This window comes from Drosophila sulfurigaster, chromosome 2R (genome assembly GCF_023558435.1).
Source record: "Drosophila sulfurigaster albostrigata strain 15112-1811.04 chromosome 2R, ASM2355843v2, whole genome shotgun sequence".
NCBI classification, from domain to species: domain Eukaryota; kingdom Metazoa; phylum Arthropoda; class Insecta; order Diptera; family Drosophilidae; genus Drosophila; species Drosophila sulfurigaster.
Window position 1 is genome coordinate 27,844,681 of NC_084882.1, and position 20,219 is coordinate 27,864,899.

A 20,219-nucleotide genomic window follows, 5' to 3' on the forward strand; every position below is an offset into this window, starting at 1 on the left:
ACATGTGACCAAAATTACCACAAATACCAGCAAAATAATTCAAGTTAAATATGCATAATGTGGGGTAGCAACAACAACAAGAAATTATAAAAAAAGAGCGAAGCCAGTAAACAAAATATTGTTGTATATTTTTTTGGCCCATAATGGCATTTTAAATATTTAAAAATTTATTTAAAAAAGAGTAAAAAAAATGCAAAAAATAAACAGCTATTTCAGCGAAAAGAACAATTTGCAAATTTTTTGCGCAAACCGAAAGGGAATTATGGAAGATTCACGACAAAAACAACACCAACAAGAGCAGCATATAAAGAGCAGACACAGAATATATATAAAAATATGTATTGGTTTTGTATATTAAAATCCAGCTTTATTTACATTGGTGCGATGCGTAGATGCGTCGTCGTCGTTGTCGTGTAGTCCATGGCACAATTTGTGCGGTGTATTTATGTATTTAAATTCAATTAATAATTAAGGTGTAAATGCATTTGTATGCCGGTTAATTAAATTTGTGCGGCTTTATTAAAGGAAATTACGTATTTTTATGCGGCTGCTTCACCACAGCTGCAACAACAATTGCATTAATAACACCCCAACAATAACAAGAACAATGAACAATGCCGAACACTGGGCCCTAGATCATTAAGCCTTCAATGCGAGTATTTATAGATATATGTGCGTATGTGTGTGTGAGAGTGTGTGAATTATGAGTGCACTATATAGTAAATGTATATTCAAAAATCACCTTTTAAAGCGAATGCCGAAGCGAATGCTTCGGCTCTCGGACTCGGGTTTTTGTATCCATTCACATCTATAAATATTTCATGCGTTGCATTGCAGTCATTATGGCATTCATTAAATATAGAGTGGAGAACAGAGAACAGAGACTCAGAGCAGGGCAGAGCAGAGCAGACCCAGATCCAAACTCAGACTCAGCACAGCTCAGCTCGGCACAAATGCAGATAAGCGACAACGCTGAGGGAGATGAGCGTCAACTAAAAACCGTTGCCGTTCATAAATCTCTTATATATATACGTATAGTGTGAATGCGTGTGTGGGCGTATAAGTGTCTCTCTCTAGATGTATGTGTGTGGGGTACAACAAAAACGACGCTTTGTGGCATGTGGAGAACAGAGGGGACATCGGCGGGCATGTGCTCACGGCCATGTTTCCACGCTTGACAGTAGTTATTCATATAACTAAAGAACGAGGGGAACGAGAGGGAAGCGAAGAGAGAGCGAGATGGGGAACTTGGGGACAGACATCATGGTGTTAATGTATTTCTGATTTGTGGTCTGACAGTTTAACCAAAATGCATGCATGTAAATTTATTTGTGCTCATTTTTGTAGCCTGTCTCTGTCGCCGTTTCAGTTGCCGTTGCCGTTGCTGTTGCTGCTGCGCTTACATATGTCAAAATATTAAATTTATGCAGCGGCAAAAACAAAATGAGCGCAAAGACGACTACAGAACTATTACACACACACACACACCCATAGAGAGAGCAGCGTCAACAGCATGCGGGGATTGAGAAGGATATTTCAAACGAGTGGACAAAGCGTCGGAGGCGGACAGATGAGCACAGAATGTCAGCCACTATGAATGCACTATGCGCTCGACTCGTTTGTGTGGGCTGCTGTTGCTGTGGCTGTGGCTATGGCTGTTGCCACGCCCATTTTGGCAGACAATGAGCGTACGACACTTGCACACTGCCAACGCCATCGCTTTGTCATCGGGCATCATTAAATTCTTATGCAGTTTGTGCTGCTTATAAAGCTGATAAGTTATTTATACGTTAATTGAGTATTTATTAAATATTAATTTACAAAAAATATTTCGCATTAAAAGCTCTATTGAATACATCCTCACAAATTGAAAGCAAGAATTGTATAAATATACATTTGAGGAGTTCTCTTAAATATTTATTTAAGTTCTGGCAGAATAATTTGTTTACATTTCAATAAATTTCTTTAAAATTTTAATTAAATTGTATTTTAACTCGTCTATCTTATCTAAGACAATTTTGATATGTTCAATATCAAATAATAATTATTTATTTATTATTTCTTGAATAATAACAATAATTAAACAATATTAATAATTTCATAATAAAATGTAAGCCACATTTTTGAAAGGTATTTTAACTTTTTTATCTGCATCAAATTAAATTGTCTCTTTTCCACAACTCTTATTCAATGAATGAAGATTTTAATGAAGATGTTTATTTTCTATACATTTTTATAAATTTCAATATAAGTGCTCTATTTTCTTTCTTAATAAAATATATAAATAAATGAAACCGGTCACTTTCAAAGATATTTTCCAAAAATTCTTTAACCGTTAAGCGTTTGACAAATTTTTGTAAATACAAATATGTATTTGTATTTCAACATTCTCAACTAATTCTCACGTCGATTACCTTTCGTCACATATTTCATAAATTTATGTTACTTGGTTAACTACTTTTTGGGGTCGACTAATACTAGTTGCAGTGGCAAGTTGCAAGTTGCAGCTGCATTTCAGCTGTCAGTCTGAGCGCCTCCCCCTCGACACACACACACACGCACTTTGTAACTCTATGCTCATTTCAATTGTATTTACTTTGCATGTGTGACATTTATTTTTACATGCTGCCCCAATGACAATGGGTCACAGTGACCAGTGGCCAGTGAGCAGTCTACAGTTTCCAGTTGTCACTATTGTTGTTATTGCAGTTGGAGTTGCTATTGTTCGAGTTGGCTGGTTGTCGGTGTCGGCTCGACTGCATTCTTGTTCTTGTTATTGTTATTGTTGTTGTCGACCACTGACCGTTTTGTGTTGGCGGGTTGACATTTCTGACATTTTGCAACATTTATGGTTCATTGCAATTTTGTAGCCAGCGACCCCAATTCGTGAGCTCTAAAATTGGAGCCAAGTTGCAGCGAACGAACGTCAATGGCGACGCATAACCACGCATAAATGCAATGCAATTTGCAGCTTTTATGGCAATTTGTAAAGCGTTGCATTTGCCATTTTCGATAATTTCTTAAAGCGGATGAGCTCAAGGGCCCAAAGCAGGGAAAGGGAATGCGAAAGGGAAAGGGAAAGGGAAAGGAAATATGGATACAACCGTTCAGCTGATCCATCATCTGCTTAGCTGTTGCATTCAAATGAGTTGCAAATGCAAACACTGTTGCATACTTTCAGGGCGCAATTTCCGGTTCAGTCTCTCTTTTTGCTAGCTGCCCGGTTTTTTGATGGCCTCGCTGTTGTTGTTCTGTTGTTGTTGCTTTGGCCTTTTTTTTACAGCCGGCCACATTTTTATAGTGGTCATATCTTTTTATGGATACTTACTTTATTAAGCCAGCACAACGCAGCAGAAAAACAGCCAACAGCCAACAGCCAACAACAACAACTGTACGTGATATTGTTATGTATTTACTTGGCCTCCGACTAGTTTAGGCCATGCTCAGTTCAAGCTCCATCTCTTCTCCATATCTCCAGCTGCGACTACATCGCTATGTAGATGCAGTTATTATTTGAAATTTCATAATACTTTTACAACTTTATGCAACTGTTTCGCCTTCTGGCGTTGGCTTAACGCGGATTTCATTCTTTACTTATATTTTTGTTCTTTTTTTATTTTGAGGGTGGCCAATCTTTTACCCACAACTTCTTAACATCCTTCTCCTCCTATCCGATCTACCTTATTCTTATACACAGTAATAGCCCCTTCAGAGCGCTCCTCAGTTATTTACTTTTGCAATTTTCAGCGCTCCAACTGCATGCCATTTGTTCTAGCTGCTCTTTGTTTATTTTCCTCGTTGTTGTTGCTCTCATTGCTCCTTTCCTTCTTCGAACACACACACAAAAAAAAAAAGTTTATGTAAAACATATTTTTCTTAAATAATTTATTTTTCGGTTTTTGTTTTCTTTTCAGCTGCTTTTCTGCTGCTTGAACAACCCAAAATGAAGCTTTTATTGAGTTCAGGTGTGCTGCTGCCTTCTGGCTGTATTGCCTCCCTTTCCTCTTTACCCCCCTCCCCCAGTCTTCAATACTTTGCTCTATCCTTTTCCTGGTTTCACTCTTGTTCCCTGCTTTTACTGTTCTTTTTCAATTTGTGGCCACATTAACGTTAGAAAAATATGAAAGCACACGAAAAGTGTAAAGAAATGGCCTGACGCTGCTTTCCCAACTGCATTTGCTTTGCCTTCCCTCTCCCCGTTGAACCAATCCCCCCGACTGAAGAGCATGCAAAACAGCCCGCAATGGGTGCCAGTCAGAGTTTTTGCGATTTTTCGCGTGCACGGAAACGTTTAGCTGCCGCATATTGCTCGAAGCGTGCCTCATGGTCTAAGTTCTCTGCAGCAGGTAACCGAGTTTCGAGTTGCCGTCTGCCGTCTGTTTTTATTTTAGCAAAATATTGGCAGAAGAACTCAGGCCGAGCTGCTCGAGCTTGTGCTTGAGATTTACTGTGCATTATACGCTACTTTAGCTGCGGAGTAACGTTCACCTAAAGTGGGGGTTAAATGTGCGACCGAACCGAAAGGAAATGTATATAGTACTCGTATATTCTTACTCATAAATGTAGTTGCTCTCCCTCACTCCCTTACACTCTCTCCGCCCATTGTTGTTGATTGTTTTGTTGTGTTGCGTGCGTTGCTTACCTGAGAGAAGCGAGAAAGGAAATAAAGGATGATTAATTAGTGCGAACATTGCGTATATGATATCAATATATATTCAATAAACTTATACTATATATTGTATATATTGCGAGTAGTTTAGCAAATGAAAATTCAATAAAAGATGCGATTAATAGCGTCCATTCCTCATGGCCAAAATTTGTGGAGAACAGAACAGAGTGAGAGAGAGAGAGACAAAACTTAATTTATTATTTTCGACTAATGCAAACACATCAATTTGTCGCAAGTAAACACTTCAAGTGCCTTTCGTTATCTCAACCAAAACACTGACAGCAAAGCATAGCAAAAGCAGACAGAGCACAAGAAGCACAGGGGGATGAAATTCATTAGAAATCCAACAGCAAATAGCAAAATATATATTTCGCCCATTTGGCGTTGCGTACAAATTTGTTTGCTTAGGACAACATTTCTGATACGAAGCACAACTTTGCCATCGAGCTCAAACTCTTGATTTCACTCTTGTGTCTGTCTCTTGTCTGCTGCTGACCTGTGGCGAGTCCTTTTTCCATTTTCTATTCCACACAATTTTTTTTTTAGTGGTGACTCCTATTAATTTTTCAATAAATTGAAGAACCATTAAACGACACGCTCTCAGAGACATTTATGTCGATAACAGGGCTTCGTATTCAATAATGTGCGCATTACATTTGCCTTTTGACGAGCGTGCAGATGGCAGACTTAACTAGTTTTTTCTTCTCTTTTTTTTTGGGTCCTCCATCTAGAGGGTTGTGTGTGTGTGTGAGTGTGTCTGCCACTTTGGCACTTTTGCTACTTTAGCTGCTTTTCTACTTGGCTGCTGTTTAACCGCAATTGAAATTACGCGCTCGCTTCCGTGTCGGCATCGTGTGGCTGCCTCAAATTTATGTAAATTGCGTCACGTGCCCCAATGATTTCTTTGTCGCTGCACGAAGCGAACTCACGCTGACGATGACGATGACGCTGCTGATGGCCATGATGAAGTTCCCACTACCTTTTTGTGAGAGGGGAGGACATACTCCTTTGCTGGCAAGTGTATCATTATTTAATTTAATGTAAAATAATTAGCCCTGCTCTGACATTGATGTATCCCAAACGTGCTACAACAGACTTGACTTTGAGGTGCACATCTTTTGCTTCTTTCTTTCACTTAGTCTCCCTCGTTTACTGCGTTACATTTGCGGTCACTCGATGATATATTACGCACGCAGTTGCGATTACAATTGAATTCAAGCTGCTCGCATTTATCTCAACAACAGCAAATAAGAGGCAACACAAAAAAAAAGAAGGAATATAGAAAAGTTTTTTATTTTTGCGTGCTGTTAACATAATTTCCGGAGTTGATTGATTCAGTTCGGTTCGAACAGGGCGCACATGCCAGGCAACAGGCCGGAGTCTTGAGTCTCTCTGGCTGCTTAGACAAATTGTACTTTAATGTAATTTTATTGCAAAAGTTTTCAATTTACATATTACGAGTAAGACTTGCGTTATAAGCTGCCGACACGTGTCTGAAATATCGCAAAATTTTTGAACTTGATAAATGCCATAATACAGCAAGTTTTGCCTCGAACTTAAAGCATAAAAGACAATTTAATTGTGTCGACGCAAAAGACGTTGAACTTTTAATTCAACCACGTATATGTTAAACCCTTTAAACTGTGTTTCGATAAGGGTTTAATCCGCCCTCCGCTTTAGTTACAAAATGGATGTAAGCGAATGAACCTTTGGGCCATCGATGCGATTGCTTAACAAAAGTGACAGTCGAGCTTAACTTTGGCATTAGCTCAAATTGGCAATAGGGCAACGAAGAAGATGAAGAAGCAGAAGCAGAAGAGGAAGAAGAAGGGTACACTCATTTTTTATTCGCAAACATTCATATTTTGTTGCACAGCATCAGCTGCTGTCCCTTCTTTCAGCTTGGGCTACTTTTATGACCAGACGCTGGCAGACTTTCTCTGTTGATTGATAAGCCATAAGTTTATGGCCAGAACTTTGAATGTGTTAGTGTGTGAGTGTATAGCATCATATATGCTATGGGGAGGATGTCAACAAAGTTTCCAATCGAAGGACGACATCAAATCGAGCCAGGGCACGGATGGGTTATGCTCTCGCTCTGGAAACTGGCTTTTATGCTTTCGGATTTCACTAATTAAATGCCTACGAGGTCTGCTACCTATTGAGGCTCTTCTAATCGCTATTAATTGTGACCCTCTCACGCTCACACTCTCTCTCTATATTGGAGAGTGTGTGCCACGCCCAGCAGCTGCCATTCATTACCAATGTTAGAAGGACAGCTTCAATTTGCACGATTCGTTGCTTTGTCTGCTTTCTATTTGTATCTGCATTTGCGTATGTGTTTGTCCAGTATTTATGTATAGGTCTTTGTTCATATGTTTGTATTTGATGTTGTGCATGAGAAGAAGAACGCACTTCACTCGACTTTGCTCTCGCTCTCTATGTAATTAGACAGACCCTGCCGACCATTTGTGTACAGTCCCATCGAGGTCATATCTCTGTGTTGTAGTTGTTGCTGTTGTTGCTGCAATTATATACACAGTTCGCCAGTTAGAGACATTTTCATAAATTGTTAACAATTATTGCCGTATGGCCACAAAGCGAATAAGCCCCCAAGTCCATGCAGCCTAACCGCACACACAAACACACTCGCAGTCGCAATTGGAGAGTGAGTTTCAATATTTGCCTGACCAACGTAGCGTATGCGTTATGCCAGCACACATACGTAGACATTCGCACATGTTCGTCGCGGCTGCACTTAAGTCTGATTAAATTAAATTTACAATTCATACATCTGCTGAACTCGCTCTCGCTCTGTGTGTGTTATTACAACTACAACAAATCGTATTGTAGTTGTTGTCGCTATCTAATTGCTGGCGTCGAAACGTTGCTCGCATCGCATTTAATTAGAGTTTCACTTCGATGTGTAATTGTGTGTTGGCCGAGGAAAGAAATATGAATGGAAGTGTTGAGGTTGCCCTCAGCTTTCAATTTATTGCTCATCAATGAACGAAACACTTCAATTACCGCCTGCTCCGTTTTTGCAACAATAGAGACTGAGAACGAGAATCTAATACAACAAATACTAATGGTCGGACATTAGTAAGTACACGCTTTACATTTTGCATAGAAGAAGCAGCAGCAGCAGCAACAACAAGGACAATAATGTTGGCAACTGTGGCTGCGCATAATTGCATTTGCGTTAAAACGCAAGCAAACAATTCACTTAAAGTGTAAATAAATGCAGCAAGCAGATTCCTCATTCAATCTCCCATTCTCTCTCTCTCTCTCTCTCTCTCTCTCTCTCTCTGTGTCTAGCTGCAGCTCATTGTCCGTCCGGTTGGAGTCAAAACCAAAATGGCCAAACTGACAAACTGACAAACGTAGACAACGGAAGTCAATCAGACAAACGGACAGACTTTGATACGCAAGCGCACCGGAAGTTCTACTGCAATGAGCCGACGAGGCGATGTCCTGCCAGGACCTCTGCTAACGACAAGAGGAGAGCCAAGAGGGAAGGCATTGAATTGTGCTGGCGACAGGCGGCGACTGACAAGCGTACAACAGCTGGTGATTAGGTGCTCCATGGAGCAGCTGGGGTCGAGACGATGAACAGCGAGGAGCGAAGAGCGAGAAAGGAAGGAGCAGGAGCACAGGACGAAGGATCGACCGGCTGTCGACCACGACAAACGTTGTTTAACTAAATTCAATAATCGTTGGCAATTGCAATTTACGGGCTGGCGACGCCGGCTGACATTTGTGCAAATACAGAAATTATAATAATGACATGCTCTCCCACTCTCTCGCTCTCTCGTTCTCTCACTCGCTCTCCGTCTCAGTCTGTCCTCCTCAGTCCACCCGCTTGACCGACATATGCAACGGAACGTAACTGGCGACGTCAATGTCCTTCACTTGTCGCCAGCCGCAATGGGATGCAAATAGCATTAAGTGGCTCAAAGTCATGCAAAGGCGATTTGATGACGCATTTAACAGAGAGCCACGTTTCCCACTCTACACTCTTCACTCTTCACTCTCCACACATCCTCAGGCAAGGCAAGGGGAGACTCTGTAAGTTTTTGTGGTTTTGTTTGGCAATTACCAGGCACTTCATGACGCTGAAGCTGACGTTTGATTGAAGACATCGACAGTTGTCGAAGACGATGAGTACGTGACAATTTAGCCAAATAATTTGAGTAACCTGAGTTCCAAATGAGGTTTGACGTCTGCATTAACTAACTATTTAAGTCATTTTACATACGCATTTGCAATTAGTTTGAAAATCGGTTTAAAACCCACACAACATTAATGCCAAAATTGAATGTGCAACCTCAGAGGATTCATTTAACAATCAAGTCAAGTTGCCAACAACTTGGACAGCAACTTTACCAACCACACACACTCACACACACAGAGAGAATGAGAGCGAAACGAAAGGCAACGCATCTTGGAACGAATTGCGAGTGTGTGTAATTATAATTACATTACACGAGTTTGCTTTTCCAATTCTCAAGTTACGCTACTTCTAATTTTGCCAGCCTGCTTGGTTCGTTCGTATTTCGGTGTTGTTATTCACTTGATGTGCGCGTAATTAAAATAATAGCCATAATGCCTACTTTTAATATTAATTATGCAAGCATACACTCATGCACAACCACATGCACTCACACACACGCACACACTCACACGCCCATTCATTAATAAAACATAAGCCGAACATGAAGCCACTCAGAGAGGCAGACTATGAAAGGGGAGGGCAAGAGCGATGAGAGGGAGCTGGGTCTCGATAAGTTTGAGGTAAGCGCCACTCGTGGCATATTCAATATTGTGGTTTTGTTTGGATTTCAGCTCACTTTTTTGTGTGTGTTCAGCTTTAGTTGTATACAAAAATACCCTGTAAACAGCATAATTAAAGTGAGTCTGTTAATTTAATTAAAATTATGTATTGTTGCTGCAAATATATTTAAAACTCATATTCGCCAATTCATTCCTTAATTTATATTCCCATTTACAGCATATCTTCAAGTCCATCACACACATTTATTCGCACACTTTTGCTGTTTTGTTATTGTTCGCTTTTAATGCCAATTAATTACATAATATTTAATACACATGTTACGCCCTTTCCTCCTCCATTTGTAACTGTGTTTTGTTGTCGTTGTCGTTGTTATTGCTGCAATAATTTGTTGCTAATTTATGCATAAGCTATTTAGTTATTACTTAGCTAAGCTCTCTCTCGTTGTGGCCTCTCAATTAGTTGAGCATCTACTCTAGATATTAAATTAGAATTCAAGTGCGATTCATTTAGTCTTTAATGTTATTTGCCCAAAACAGCAAAATATGTCAATGTGAATGATGTCGATGTGGTCAGCATGTTATTGAACCATGCTCAACAAAAAAAAAAAAATGAAGAAGAGATGAAAAGCATACGCTTAAGGGAGGCATATTTTCTTTTACATTTCACTGGAGTCTTTGGCTACTTTAACAATAAATTTATGAGCCATTTTTAATGATTTAAAAATGAAAATCTCGGCGCGTGCAAAAGACGAAGGCAAAAAAAAAGAAGAAAAGTAGAATCGAAAAGGGAAAAGGGAATCTGGCCGAGGCGCAATAAAACTGCGTCATTTTGCTGGCATAAAAAATCGTTTTGTCCCCTGACAGTGAACATCAGAGCATCAGAGTGCGCGAAGAAAAGAAAGCGAGACATGCCAACAGAGAAATAGAGAGAGAGACAGAAAATATATAAAAAAAAATGAAAGAAAGAAAAAAAAAAGAAGAAAATCATGTCATGTCATTGTCGGCATCGTAAAAATGTTATCAGCCATAATAACGAGCCACGATTTTGGGCCAAAAAGCGCAGGGGGTTGTTTCGGGTGCTTGTGGCTGCGTGCGGTGAAGGGAGGGAGGAGAGAGAGAGAGAGAGGTGGTTGAGGGAGGTGTCTTGGTTGACTGTCGCCGGCGCTAATGGTGCGCAGCTAATGACTGGAGAGCAGCCGAGAGCCGATTCTAATTTCATGAAGTACGACTACGAGAGTACGGCAAAAAAACCGAAAGCAGACAAGTACAAGTGAAGCTCAGTACAATGAGTCGAAGCTTTAAATTTCAACCGCTCGATAGTCGTAGTTATATATTTATGTGTATGTGTCTGTGTGTGTGCGGCGGGTCTTCACATTAAATTGCTGGCAGTGGCGGCATTTTGTCAACTTATACTTAATGGTAATAAAAAGTATATCAAATCAGTGTCCTTAATCCCAGAATTGATGTTGGGCTTCCTCGCTGGTCCCGAGTCAGCTTCCCCTAGCCGGGTTCATAGTTTATGTTTTTTTATTTGCCCAACGTATTTATGCGACGGCATTTTTCTTCTTTTTTTTTCCATTCGCCTTACTTACAATTCAATTTCTGAGCCAGCTTTGAATGTGGCCACAACGCTGACTCTCGTTGCCTAGTCTCTCCCCAAGTCACAGTCGCACAGTCATCGCAGCATTAAATTGAATTGCGAAGGAAAGTCACGAAAGCCTTTAAAACTTTAAGTATTGCCACAGAGTTGAGCTGGATTGGTCCACAGAGAACTAACTCATCGATATTTGCGTGGCACATTAATTAATTTTCTTGTTGTGTCATAATTTCGCAAAGCGTCGCTAAGACCAACTCAATCGATGATGGCATAATTGCGGCATTAGTCAACACTGCGTATGCGCAATATTTACAGCAGCAAACTGTCGCTATCTGCTTAAGTCGCTGTGAGTGCGCCAAAAATGAACTGCCATCGCGTCCTGCACTCATTAATCAAATGTTAAGGAAGCGCAGACACTGTGCAGAAAGCAAAAAAAAAGAAGAAAAAAAGTCGAAACCCTTTTTGGCAAGATTTTTTGTGAGTTGGCCCAAAAGTATGCAACGTTTTTATACCCGCTACCCATAGGGTAGAAGGGTATTATAACTTTGTGCCGGCAGGAAATGTATGTAACAGGCAGAAGGAGGCATCTCCGACCCTATAAAGTATATATATTCTTGATCAGCGTCAACAGCCGAGACGATCTAGCCATGTCCGTCTGTCCGTCTGTGTGTCTGTCCGTCTGTGTGTCCGTCCGTCTGTCCGTATGAACACCTAGATCTCAGAGACTATAAGAGATAGAGCTATAATTTTTTTTCGACAGTATTTGCTATGTTTGCACGCAGATCAAGTTTGTTTCAAATTTTGCCACGCCACTTCCGCCCCGCAAACCAAAAATCGAAAAACAAGCGTAAATTTAAAGCTAGAGCTGTGAATTTTGGTATATAGTATAATTACTATAGTAGTTATGATTCCTGAAAATTTGGTTGCGATCAGATAAAAATTGTGGAAGTTATTAAAGAAATACTTTTGTATGGGCAAAAACGCCCACTTACTAGGGCTCTTAGTTGCTTTGGCCGACAATCTGGTACATTGTGCCGTCTATGGTATATTTTGAATGGTGTGCTGTATCGGTATACCAAACATACCATTTGGTATATTTTAGTATTTTTAGTATTTTCGGTATATTTTGAAAATAATACCACAATATTTTGCCCTTATTAAAAATGGGTAGCGGGTATCTCACAGTCGAGCACACTCGACTGTAACTTTCTTACTTGTTTTTTTTTTTTTGGTGTCTGTACCCGACTGAATGTATGCATGTGTATGCTGCTGCTGCTGCGCTTGTTGAAAATGCATTTAAAATATACAAAAATCCAGCAGCGAGGAGCTAAGTGAAAAAGCGAGGCAGAAGAGCTGTCCTGGCGAAAAAAAAGCGAGGGGTCGACTGAAGCTTGAGGAGGCCCCTCAGCATTGTATTTTATGCTATTTGCATTTTCTCCTTCCCCATTTACTGGCTACTCTTCGTAGTTTTTATTATTTTTATTTTTTTTTTTGGCAACGCTACTCTCCAGTACATAAAAAAGAAGTCGAGAGGGCCAAACATACAGCCGAAACACTTATACATAGACATATAAATAATAAGTCCGAGTGTATGTGTGTATACAGTATGGCGAAAAAAATGGGCGTGCTGCTTGCTGCCGCCCGCTGCAACATAAAAAACGCAGCGCAAAAAAAAAAATACAAAATAAGAAAAAAATGCATTTTATATGCAGATGCATGGCGTAAATTGCAGTTACGTACTAAATAAGTAAAATTGCGCTGAGTATTTTTCACTTAAAAACTTACCCCCAATCCCAGCCAGCACAAAAAAAAAAAACAAAAAAAAAGTAGTGCAGAAAGAAAACGTTGCAATGAGAGGCGTGGCAGAGGGCAAATCTCTTAATTGGGTGCATGCAGGCAAAATAACATGCGAGCCGTGCGCAAATTGTGGGCCAAGAAGCGAATGGAATGCACTTGGCTCGATGGATGTGGATGGATGTGAGCTGTGAGCTGCGAGCTGTAGCTGTAAGCTGAGCTGAAGTGCAGACGCAAGTTAACTAGCCGGCAGCTAATTAAACCTGAAAACTTGGTCACTCTCTCTTGGATCATCGTGCTAGTCTACTACATACAAACAACACACTTGACGCTTTAGTTCTTTGAATGGAATGAAATTTACATTACATTGGGAATTAGACTAAGACAAGAGCTGAGCCAGGACAAGAGCGAGCTTCTGCCAGCTCGTAAGCGCCTAATTGGCTTGCCCTAAGAGCAATTGCCCCCCGGATACACAGCACAGCACAGCACAGCACAGATAAAGATAGAGACAGAGACAGACAGAGACACAGACTGAGAGAAAGACATTTGTTGTTGGCAGATGAGTTAACACATGCTCAATGGAAATGTCGTTTTGGTTTCATTTCCCGCACAGCTTTTGGTTTTCCACATGTACGCAATGAGACAGACAAGCTCAAGCGAAAGCAAAATTAAACACAATCAGAGCAGAAACTCATTTAAGGCGCTAAGAATTCGCAACAATTTCGACGACAAACAAGAACATTGTCTGTTCTTAAGCCTTTTGCTACGCAAAATAATACATAAACTTCCCCGTTTTTTACAAAACAAAAGAAGTTGCCGCAAACGAGCCTAATGAGCATTGTGTTCCCTTTTTTGTTTTTGTTTTTTTTTTTGGTTGTGAAGGGATTATCAAACTGCGACACAGATTCCAATTTGACAGCGTTGTAGAGATGCTAAGCTGAAGGTGAGCCGACTGATTGGCAGTGTGTGCGGGAAATATGTAAAATGGCAGTGCTTAAAACTGGGCCAGCACCTGGCTTTACTTCAAAAATCTTGCTTGGGGCTTTATTTATTTATTTATTAACATTTTGCTCAGCATTTTATTTGATTTTTTTTTTGTGTTTTTGTGAATTTGCAACTAGGCTAGGCAAGTGGCAAGGACAGTTGGCTGGCCAAGTGAAGATGCTTGCCTTGCTCTGCTCATTTTGTCAAGTTAATGGAGAATAATAAAGCGCAAAAGTAAATAAGTAAACAGAGACAATGGTAGAGAGAGAAAGAGGGGGAAAAACTACAACAATAAAAGGCGGCGCAAAAGCTGAGACGGCAAACGGCCGGAAAATAAAAAGAGGCAGGCCCAAGGCTCTGCAAACGAGCAACAGCAACCCAACATCCCAGCAGGACAAGTCGAATGTCCGCAGTCGGCAGTTAGCAGAACGAGCAGCAGCAGCAGCCCTGCGAGGCATCTTTTTGTTTTATGCGAAATGCACTAAAAATATATTTAAATTTATTTCATTTTGCTCAAATGAACTGCGCGGGGGGCAAGCGCACAAGAGAGGGAAGGGACGGAGGATTGTCCTGCGCCCAGGACATGGCCAAAGTGCAGCCTTGCAAAGGCTTGAGGGGGGTCCAAAGCCTGGCGCCATCAGGGCGACGACTACGAGTACGTAATAAACTTGATTGCGCATCTCTCTTATGTACACTTATATATATATTTTATTTTCCTTTTTCTTCTCTCTCTCCTCTCTCTCACTCTTTCTCTCTGTCTTTTACTTATTTTCCTTTTTATTTTATTTCTATTTGGCTTTGTGCTTTTAGTTGTTGCTTTTTAAATAAAAATTTTATGAAATTTTTGGCAATTGAACTCAAGTTTTAATGGAGCGCCATAAATTAGTTGCGTCCTTCGTTCATTGTCCTTCGTCCACTGCGTTTGGCCACTTGAGTCCCCTCTCTGCTATGAAATTGGATACATGCGCTTAATAAAACACTCGAGAGGCTATTTCCCTCTCAGCAGAGAGACGTCTGCTTAGTTGTCTGTCCCCAAACCCAATCTCCGACCCAATCCAAATCCAAATCCCAATCTCAATCCCAAAAACCCCAAACCCCATTTTCATCCATTCATTTTCGCTTGGCAACGACATCAATTCATTTTGTGCGCAATTAGATTTTTGTTGTTTCACACTCGCAACACAACACATACAAACACACTCACACATTCACAGATTCATAGTGAAGTTTCACAATTTGTATTTTTTTTTTAACTGTTGTCCAACTTTTTGCCAATTGCACTGGCCAATGACCATTCGTCCGTCGTATTCCCCTTTCCATCTAACTTAATTTCTCTCTCTGTTAGAAATTCGATTTTTTTGTTTTTGGGAAAAGCTATTCAATGAATTTCACACACTTTTCATGTCATTCTAAACTTTAGCGAAAGCAGCAACAAAAATAGAAACGATTTTAAAATAGAAACCAATTTTAAAGAAATTGTTTATTAAATAGAAGAAAAAATTCAATTGTTTTGGCTGCATTTTGATGTCTTGAAAGTGATTCTAAAAATAAAACAATAATAAATTAGAGAGCAAGAATTATTTTAGAATTTGTTGGATAAACTAAATATATTGCTTATATAATTTTTCAAATGAAATATATATAATATTTTCACATTCCTTAAGCTCAATAATATTAATTTAATTCTAAGTAAAAAATCGACTGTTAATGTTATGCTGCCATATGAAAATGTTGTTTACATTTAGCTTTTTATTTTCATAATTTTTCCTTAGTATTTTTTCTTGCATCGTCAATTAATTTAAGTACTTTTTAAGCTGCTTTTAAAAGTTAAATCCGCAGTGAAGAATAAGGCAAATCGGCGGTATATCGATGGCAAGATGAGCTTCTGGCGCTGGTCTAATAAACATATTATTGCTAACAATTATGCAAACAACAATAAGAAAGAGTGCGAGATACAAAACACAGAAAGAGAGAGTGAGGCGAAAGAGTGAAAACTATTATTATAAGTACTCAGGATAAAGTTTTTAGCCAGCTTCTAAAAAATTTGAAGCAATCAACAGCGATGAAATTTATTATACGACTTCAAAGTTCAGCGAAAAGTTTGTACAATCAACAAACAGCGATGGCAACAAGGGAGGGAGGGGAGGAAGTGCGCTAGAACATATTTTTTGGGGTATGGAGGCGCCAAAAATTGTTGAGTTATGTATTAATAAAAAGCCGAGGCAATAGGAAAGACAAAGCGAAGAAAGAAGTTTTTCGGTGGTGGGGCAGAGATATGACTAAGGCAGAAAATAACGTTGAGGCCACATTACGAAATCCTTCTTGCATTATCCTGTTTGTAGATTAAAATGAACTATTGCATGGCAACAACAATAATAACAACGGCAACAACACACAGCAGCAGCAACGACAATGGTGAACAATGGCAACGGCAATCATAATACTACAAGCAAACGATAAGCAACACGAACGTGCACGTTCAACAAAGAAGAAGAAGACGAAGAAGAAGGAGGTGGAAGAAGAAGAAGAAGTGCTAAAGAACAAGGCGAATGAATAAAAGAAGAAGCACAGAAGCCACAAACAACAACAATAACAAGAGGCCAAACCGAACAGATAGAAAGAAAAAAGCAGAAGAAGAGACAAAACAAATAAATAGCAGTGTATAGAGTAGCTGAAAGAAATCTGTGAAAGACGACAACAAGAAAAGCAACAACAGCAACAACAATAATAATAATGCCTGGGATAATAATAAGAATTAAGCAAGAAAACACATCACAGACATGGGTAAGACAGGCCGCTCTATGAATTGGGTTTGGGTTTGGGTTTAGGATTGGGATTTCAACTTGGGGCTTGGGTTTTTTTTTTCCATGGGCCTCGCTCCTGCTGCTGCTGGACTTGGTTGTTGCTTTAGTCGGAAAAACAGCAGCAGCAGAACACACGGCTTCCGTTTCCGCAGCCATTTTCGTGGGGATTTATTAGTTTTTGCTCGTTAGAACTGCGCACAGCTGCCGTGCCAGAAGTGTTTAAGCAAAGGCAGCCAAGTCCAGAGAACAACGACAACGACAGCAGCAACACAAGTAACAGCAATCGTAGGAGGCGGCGAGTCGACTTCATAAACCAACAAAAATTAACACCCTGCGCAAAAGATGAAGCTGATGCTGATGCTGATGCTGAAGCTGTAACCGAATGACGTTGAGAACGAGCGAACGACTAAAACACATAAGCTGCTTGTTTATAGTTACAGCTTATGCTACCAGGCAGCAGTGCTCCCTAACCCTCCTTCCTTCCTCTAACCCTCTTCACTCCCTTACACACACACACAAATTCTGGGAGGGGAAGAAGAAATGATTTTCTTTAGCTAAAACTGCAGCAGGAGCTGAGGGCAGCTTCTGTTGCTGATGTGCATCAAAGTGAGAATGATTGATTCAATTTTAAAGTTGTGTATGTGTGTGCGAGGGTGCGAGTGTGCAAAGTGTGCATGTGTGTGTGTCTGTGTGTAGAGTGTGTGGTGTGTGCTTTAACAAATAATCCCAGCCAGCGTCCGTCCATTCATTTCAGTGAATCTTTGAGCAAACTGCCACTGACTTTGGCTCCACCTCAGCTACTAATGCGAGAAATAATTACGAGAGTGAATTTATGTTGCTGCAGCGATAACAAATGCTTTTTAGCACCAACACCAACAGCAACAACATCTCTCTCTCTCTCTCTCTCACATCTTCAGCATTTATTTATTTTGTGCAGTTGTTAAATCTCAAATCGCGCGTAACTTTTGCCAATGACGCGAATGAATTTTCAACCAGGGAACACACACAAATACAAGTGTTACATGTGTGTATGTGTGTGAGTGTGTGTGCATTCATCTCTCAACATGTGGCAGACTGAGAAACGAAACTGAACTTTCTTCATCAACTTTTGCCACATCACAGATTAAAATTTGACTTTTTGGCACTGAGACTAGAGACTTTACTCTTGCCTTCAACTTGTGTGTATGTATGTGGACGAGTGGGCGTGGCTGGGCGGATTAAGCTGAGTGACTTTCAAATTAGTAGATGCACATTGAAGTTCATTAGCAAAAGGGGCAAAACTTGCTTGATTGATGCACTTCTCTGCATCGACTGCGAAACTTTAAACTAAAGTCTCAATATTCGTGACTTGAACTCATCTCAAAAATCCATGATTTGCTGTAATATTATTAAATTCCTTACAATTCAAAAGTAATCTTGTAAGTATCTAACAAAAGAAAAGGTTGAAAAGAACCAAACGCTACAATCAATGCGATTGCAAGTGCGAGTACTCGTTTAATTGCCGTTTATTGATACTTGAACGCCACATAATCGTCTTAATTACTTTGCAAACTAACTTTAATTGGGCAGCAGCAGCAGCAGCAGCGGTAGACGAGATAAAGGCGCCAATTACCGAAGCGCCGGCAAAGATTCAAAGCCACTTGCATGTCTGGCTGCCATTTGTGAGTCGCCCACCAGCCACAGGGATTGCCAAGAAAAAAAAGGCCACGCGACACAAGAAAATCAAACGAAAAAAATCATCGTTGGAGGGGGAAAAAGAATATAAAAAATAATGAAAGTCCCTTTCTTATGCTGCTCTAACTCTTCAGATGGGCAGCAGCCGTTGCTGCAGCGTCTCAATAAATAATAAAATAATAATAATCCAATCATTTCGTTACATCCGCGAATGGCGCCCAGTCATCAGCTGCAGCAGCCGGAGCAGCATCTTCGACCTCCTTCAGCTTTTGCCTGGCTGGCTGGATGGCTGGCTGGATGGCTGGCAGTGAGAGCTTCCACTTCCGCCTCAACGACACCCAAGGAGCTAGGACAGCCGGCTAATATGCGTTTCAACGGAAATTGCATCACAAGCCAACAAGATGGGACAGCAGCAGAGAAAGCGGAAGAGTGGAAGAGAGGGGCAAGCTTAAGCAGCTTAAAGCCGCATCATCGATGCTGCCACGCCGCGACGTTGCGAGGGATTTATTATTGTGTTGGCTTTGTTTTTGGCCATTCAGTTTGAGGCATATTCTCTTGCTGCTGCTGCTGCTTCAATTTGCTCCTTTGCTGCACTTTGAGATCGCCAGTTTGAAGCTTGGGGGTGGTCATCCTTTGTGTATGGCCGAATAATTTAGCCATGAAATTGCCGAGCAACAGGCTCAAATGGGCCTTATGAAATGTCCTTTTGAGCATGACTTGCACTTGATTTAATTGGCAGTGGGTAACCGCAATTGTTTGCACCAATCAGCAGACTTGTGCAATATTAATTTGGCCTATTTGCATGCGAGCACACAAATGGCAAACAGACAGCAGAGAGCAAGACGCAAGCATAAGATGGCTGAAATACTTCGCCTTGTTAGGCTGTAAACCACAACTGGATAGGCGCAATTACTTGGCAGCCTCATTTCAGATAGCGATCGGGGGCGTAATGAGGAAAACATCCTTTCTGCTGCGGCTTCCATTAAATATTTATTTATTTATGCTTAGCTGAGAAAATATCAGATTTACGACTGAAGCGAAACTCTTGCCAAATTGCAGTTGCTTTCCCCCTCCAACTTTGGCATCAGCGAAGCATTACGACCCCAACAAAAAAAAAACCTAAGGCGATGGCTTTAATGCCATTTGCAAACGGCGCTGCTGATTTGTCAACTCTCAGTGTTCGCACTCATTCCACTTTTGATAATGGCCTCGCATTCGACAATTTCCTTCCGACAACGATTCATTCTCTGTGTGGCAAGGTGAAAATTGCAAATTACATCAAAGCAAATAAACAGGCAACGACATAGACCTATTCCCTCTATTCCTTCTATTCCTGGAAATTGCCAAAGGAAGCGTCGACGGCTAAAACCTAAATTGAATTCGGCGCTCTCTCCTCCACCTCCTCTCTCCTGTTCGCTCCTTTTCTTTTTGTCACTTCTTCGCTACTTTTCAAAGAAATTGTCATGACAAATTGAAACAATTTCTTTGGCTTTTGTGGCTTGCCAGCATCGAAACCCCAACATTTTATGCAATAAATTAAAAAATTTGCTTACAAACATTGCTAGCTGGTAGCAGTTTGTGGCGGCGGCTGATTCTGGATGCTAGATGCTGGAATGGTGGAATGCAGATTCAGAATTGCGGGATTCGACATTTGTTTGCCGTTTAATGGAGCGTGTGGTTTTGTGCTAAAGCATAGAAAATGCTAAATTGAGTGATTTTTGATACGTGTGTGAAGACGAAACCAACTCGTATGTGTTTAATTGAATTTCTCGATTCAATTTTTGACAAATGCACAACAATTTTTGCCCGTAAATGTGGTCGATGAATTTTACACTTTTAGCACGTCTCGTTCAATCACATTTCGATGTGGAATTTAAGATATATTTTAAATATAAATACAATA

General features: G+C 40.4%; 1 protein-coding gene across 4 annotated transcripts in view; it reads right to left on the minus strand.

Annotated features, from left to right (window-relative positions):
- LOC133836013 (cytotoxic granule associated RNA binding protein TIA1) overlaps window positions 1–20,219 on the minus strand; it is a 90,132-nt gene that overhangs the window by 55,342 nt on the left and 14,571 nt on the right. Inside the window, exon 1 of one of the 4 annotated variants that reach the window (XM_062266273.1) lies at window positions 4,555–4,636. The exons of the other annotated variants lie outside the window; for them this stretch is intronic. Within the exon in view, the coding sequence (XP_062122257.1) occupies window positions 4,555–4,558 (4 nt within the window). The 5' untranslated portion in view covers window positions 4,559–4,636. Of the gene's footprint in view, window positions 1–4,554; window positions 4,637–20,219 lie in introns of those variants that run through there. 4 annotated transcript variants of the gene reach the window in all.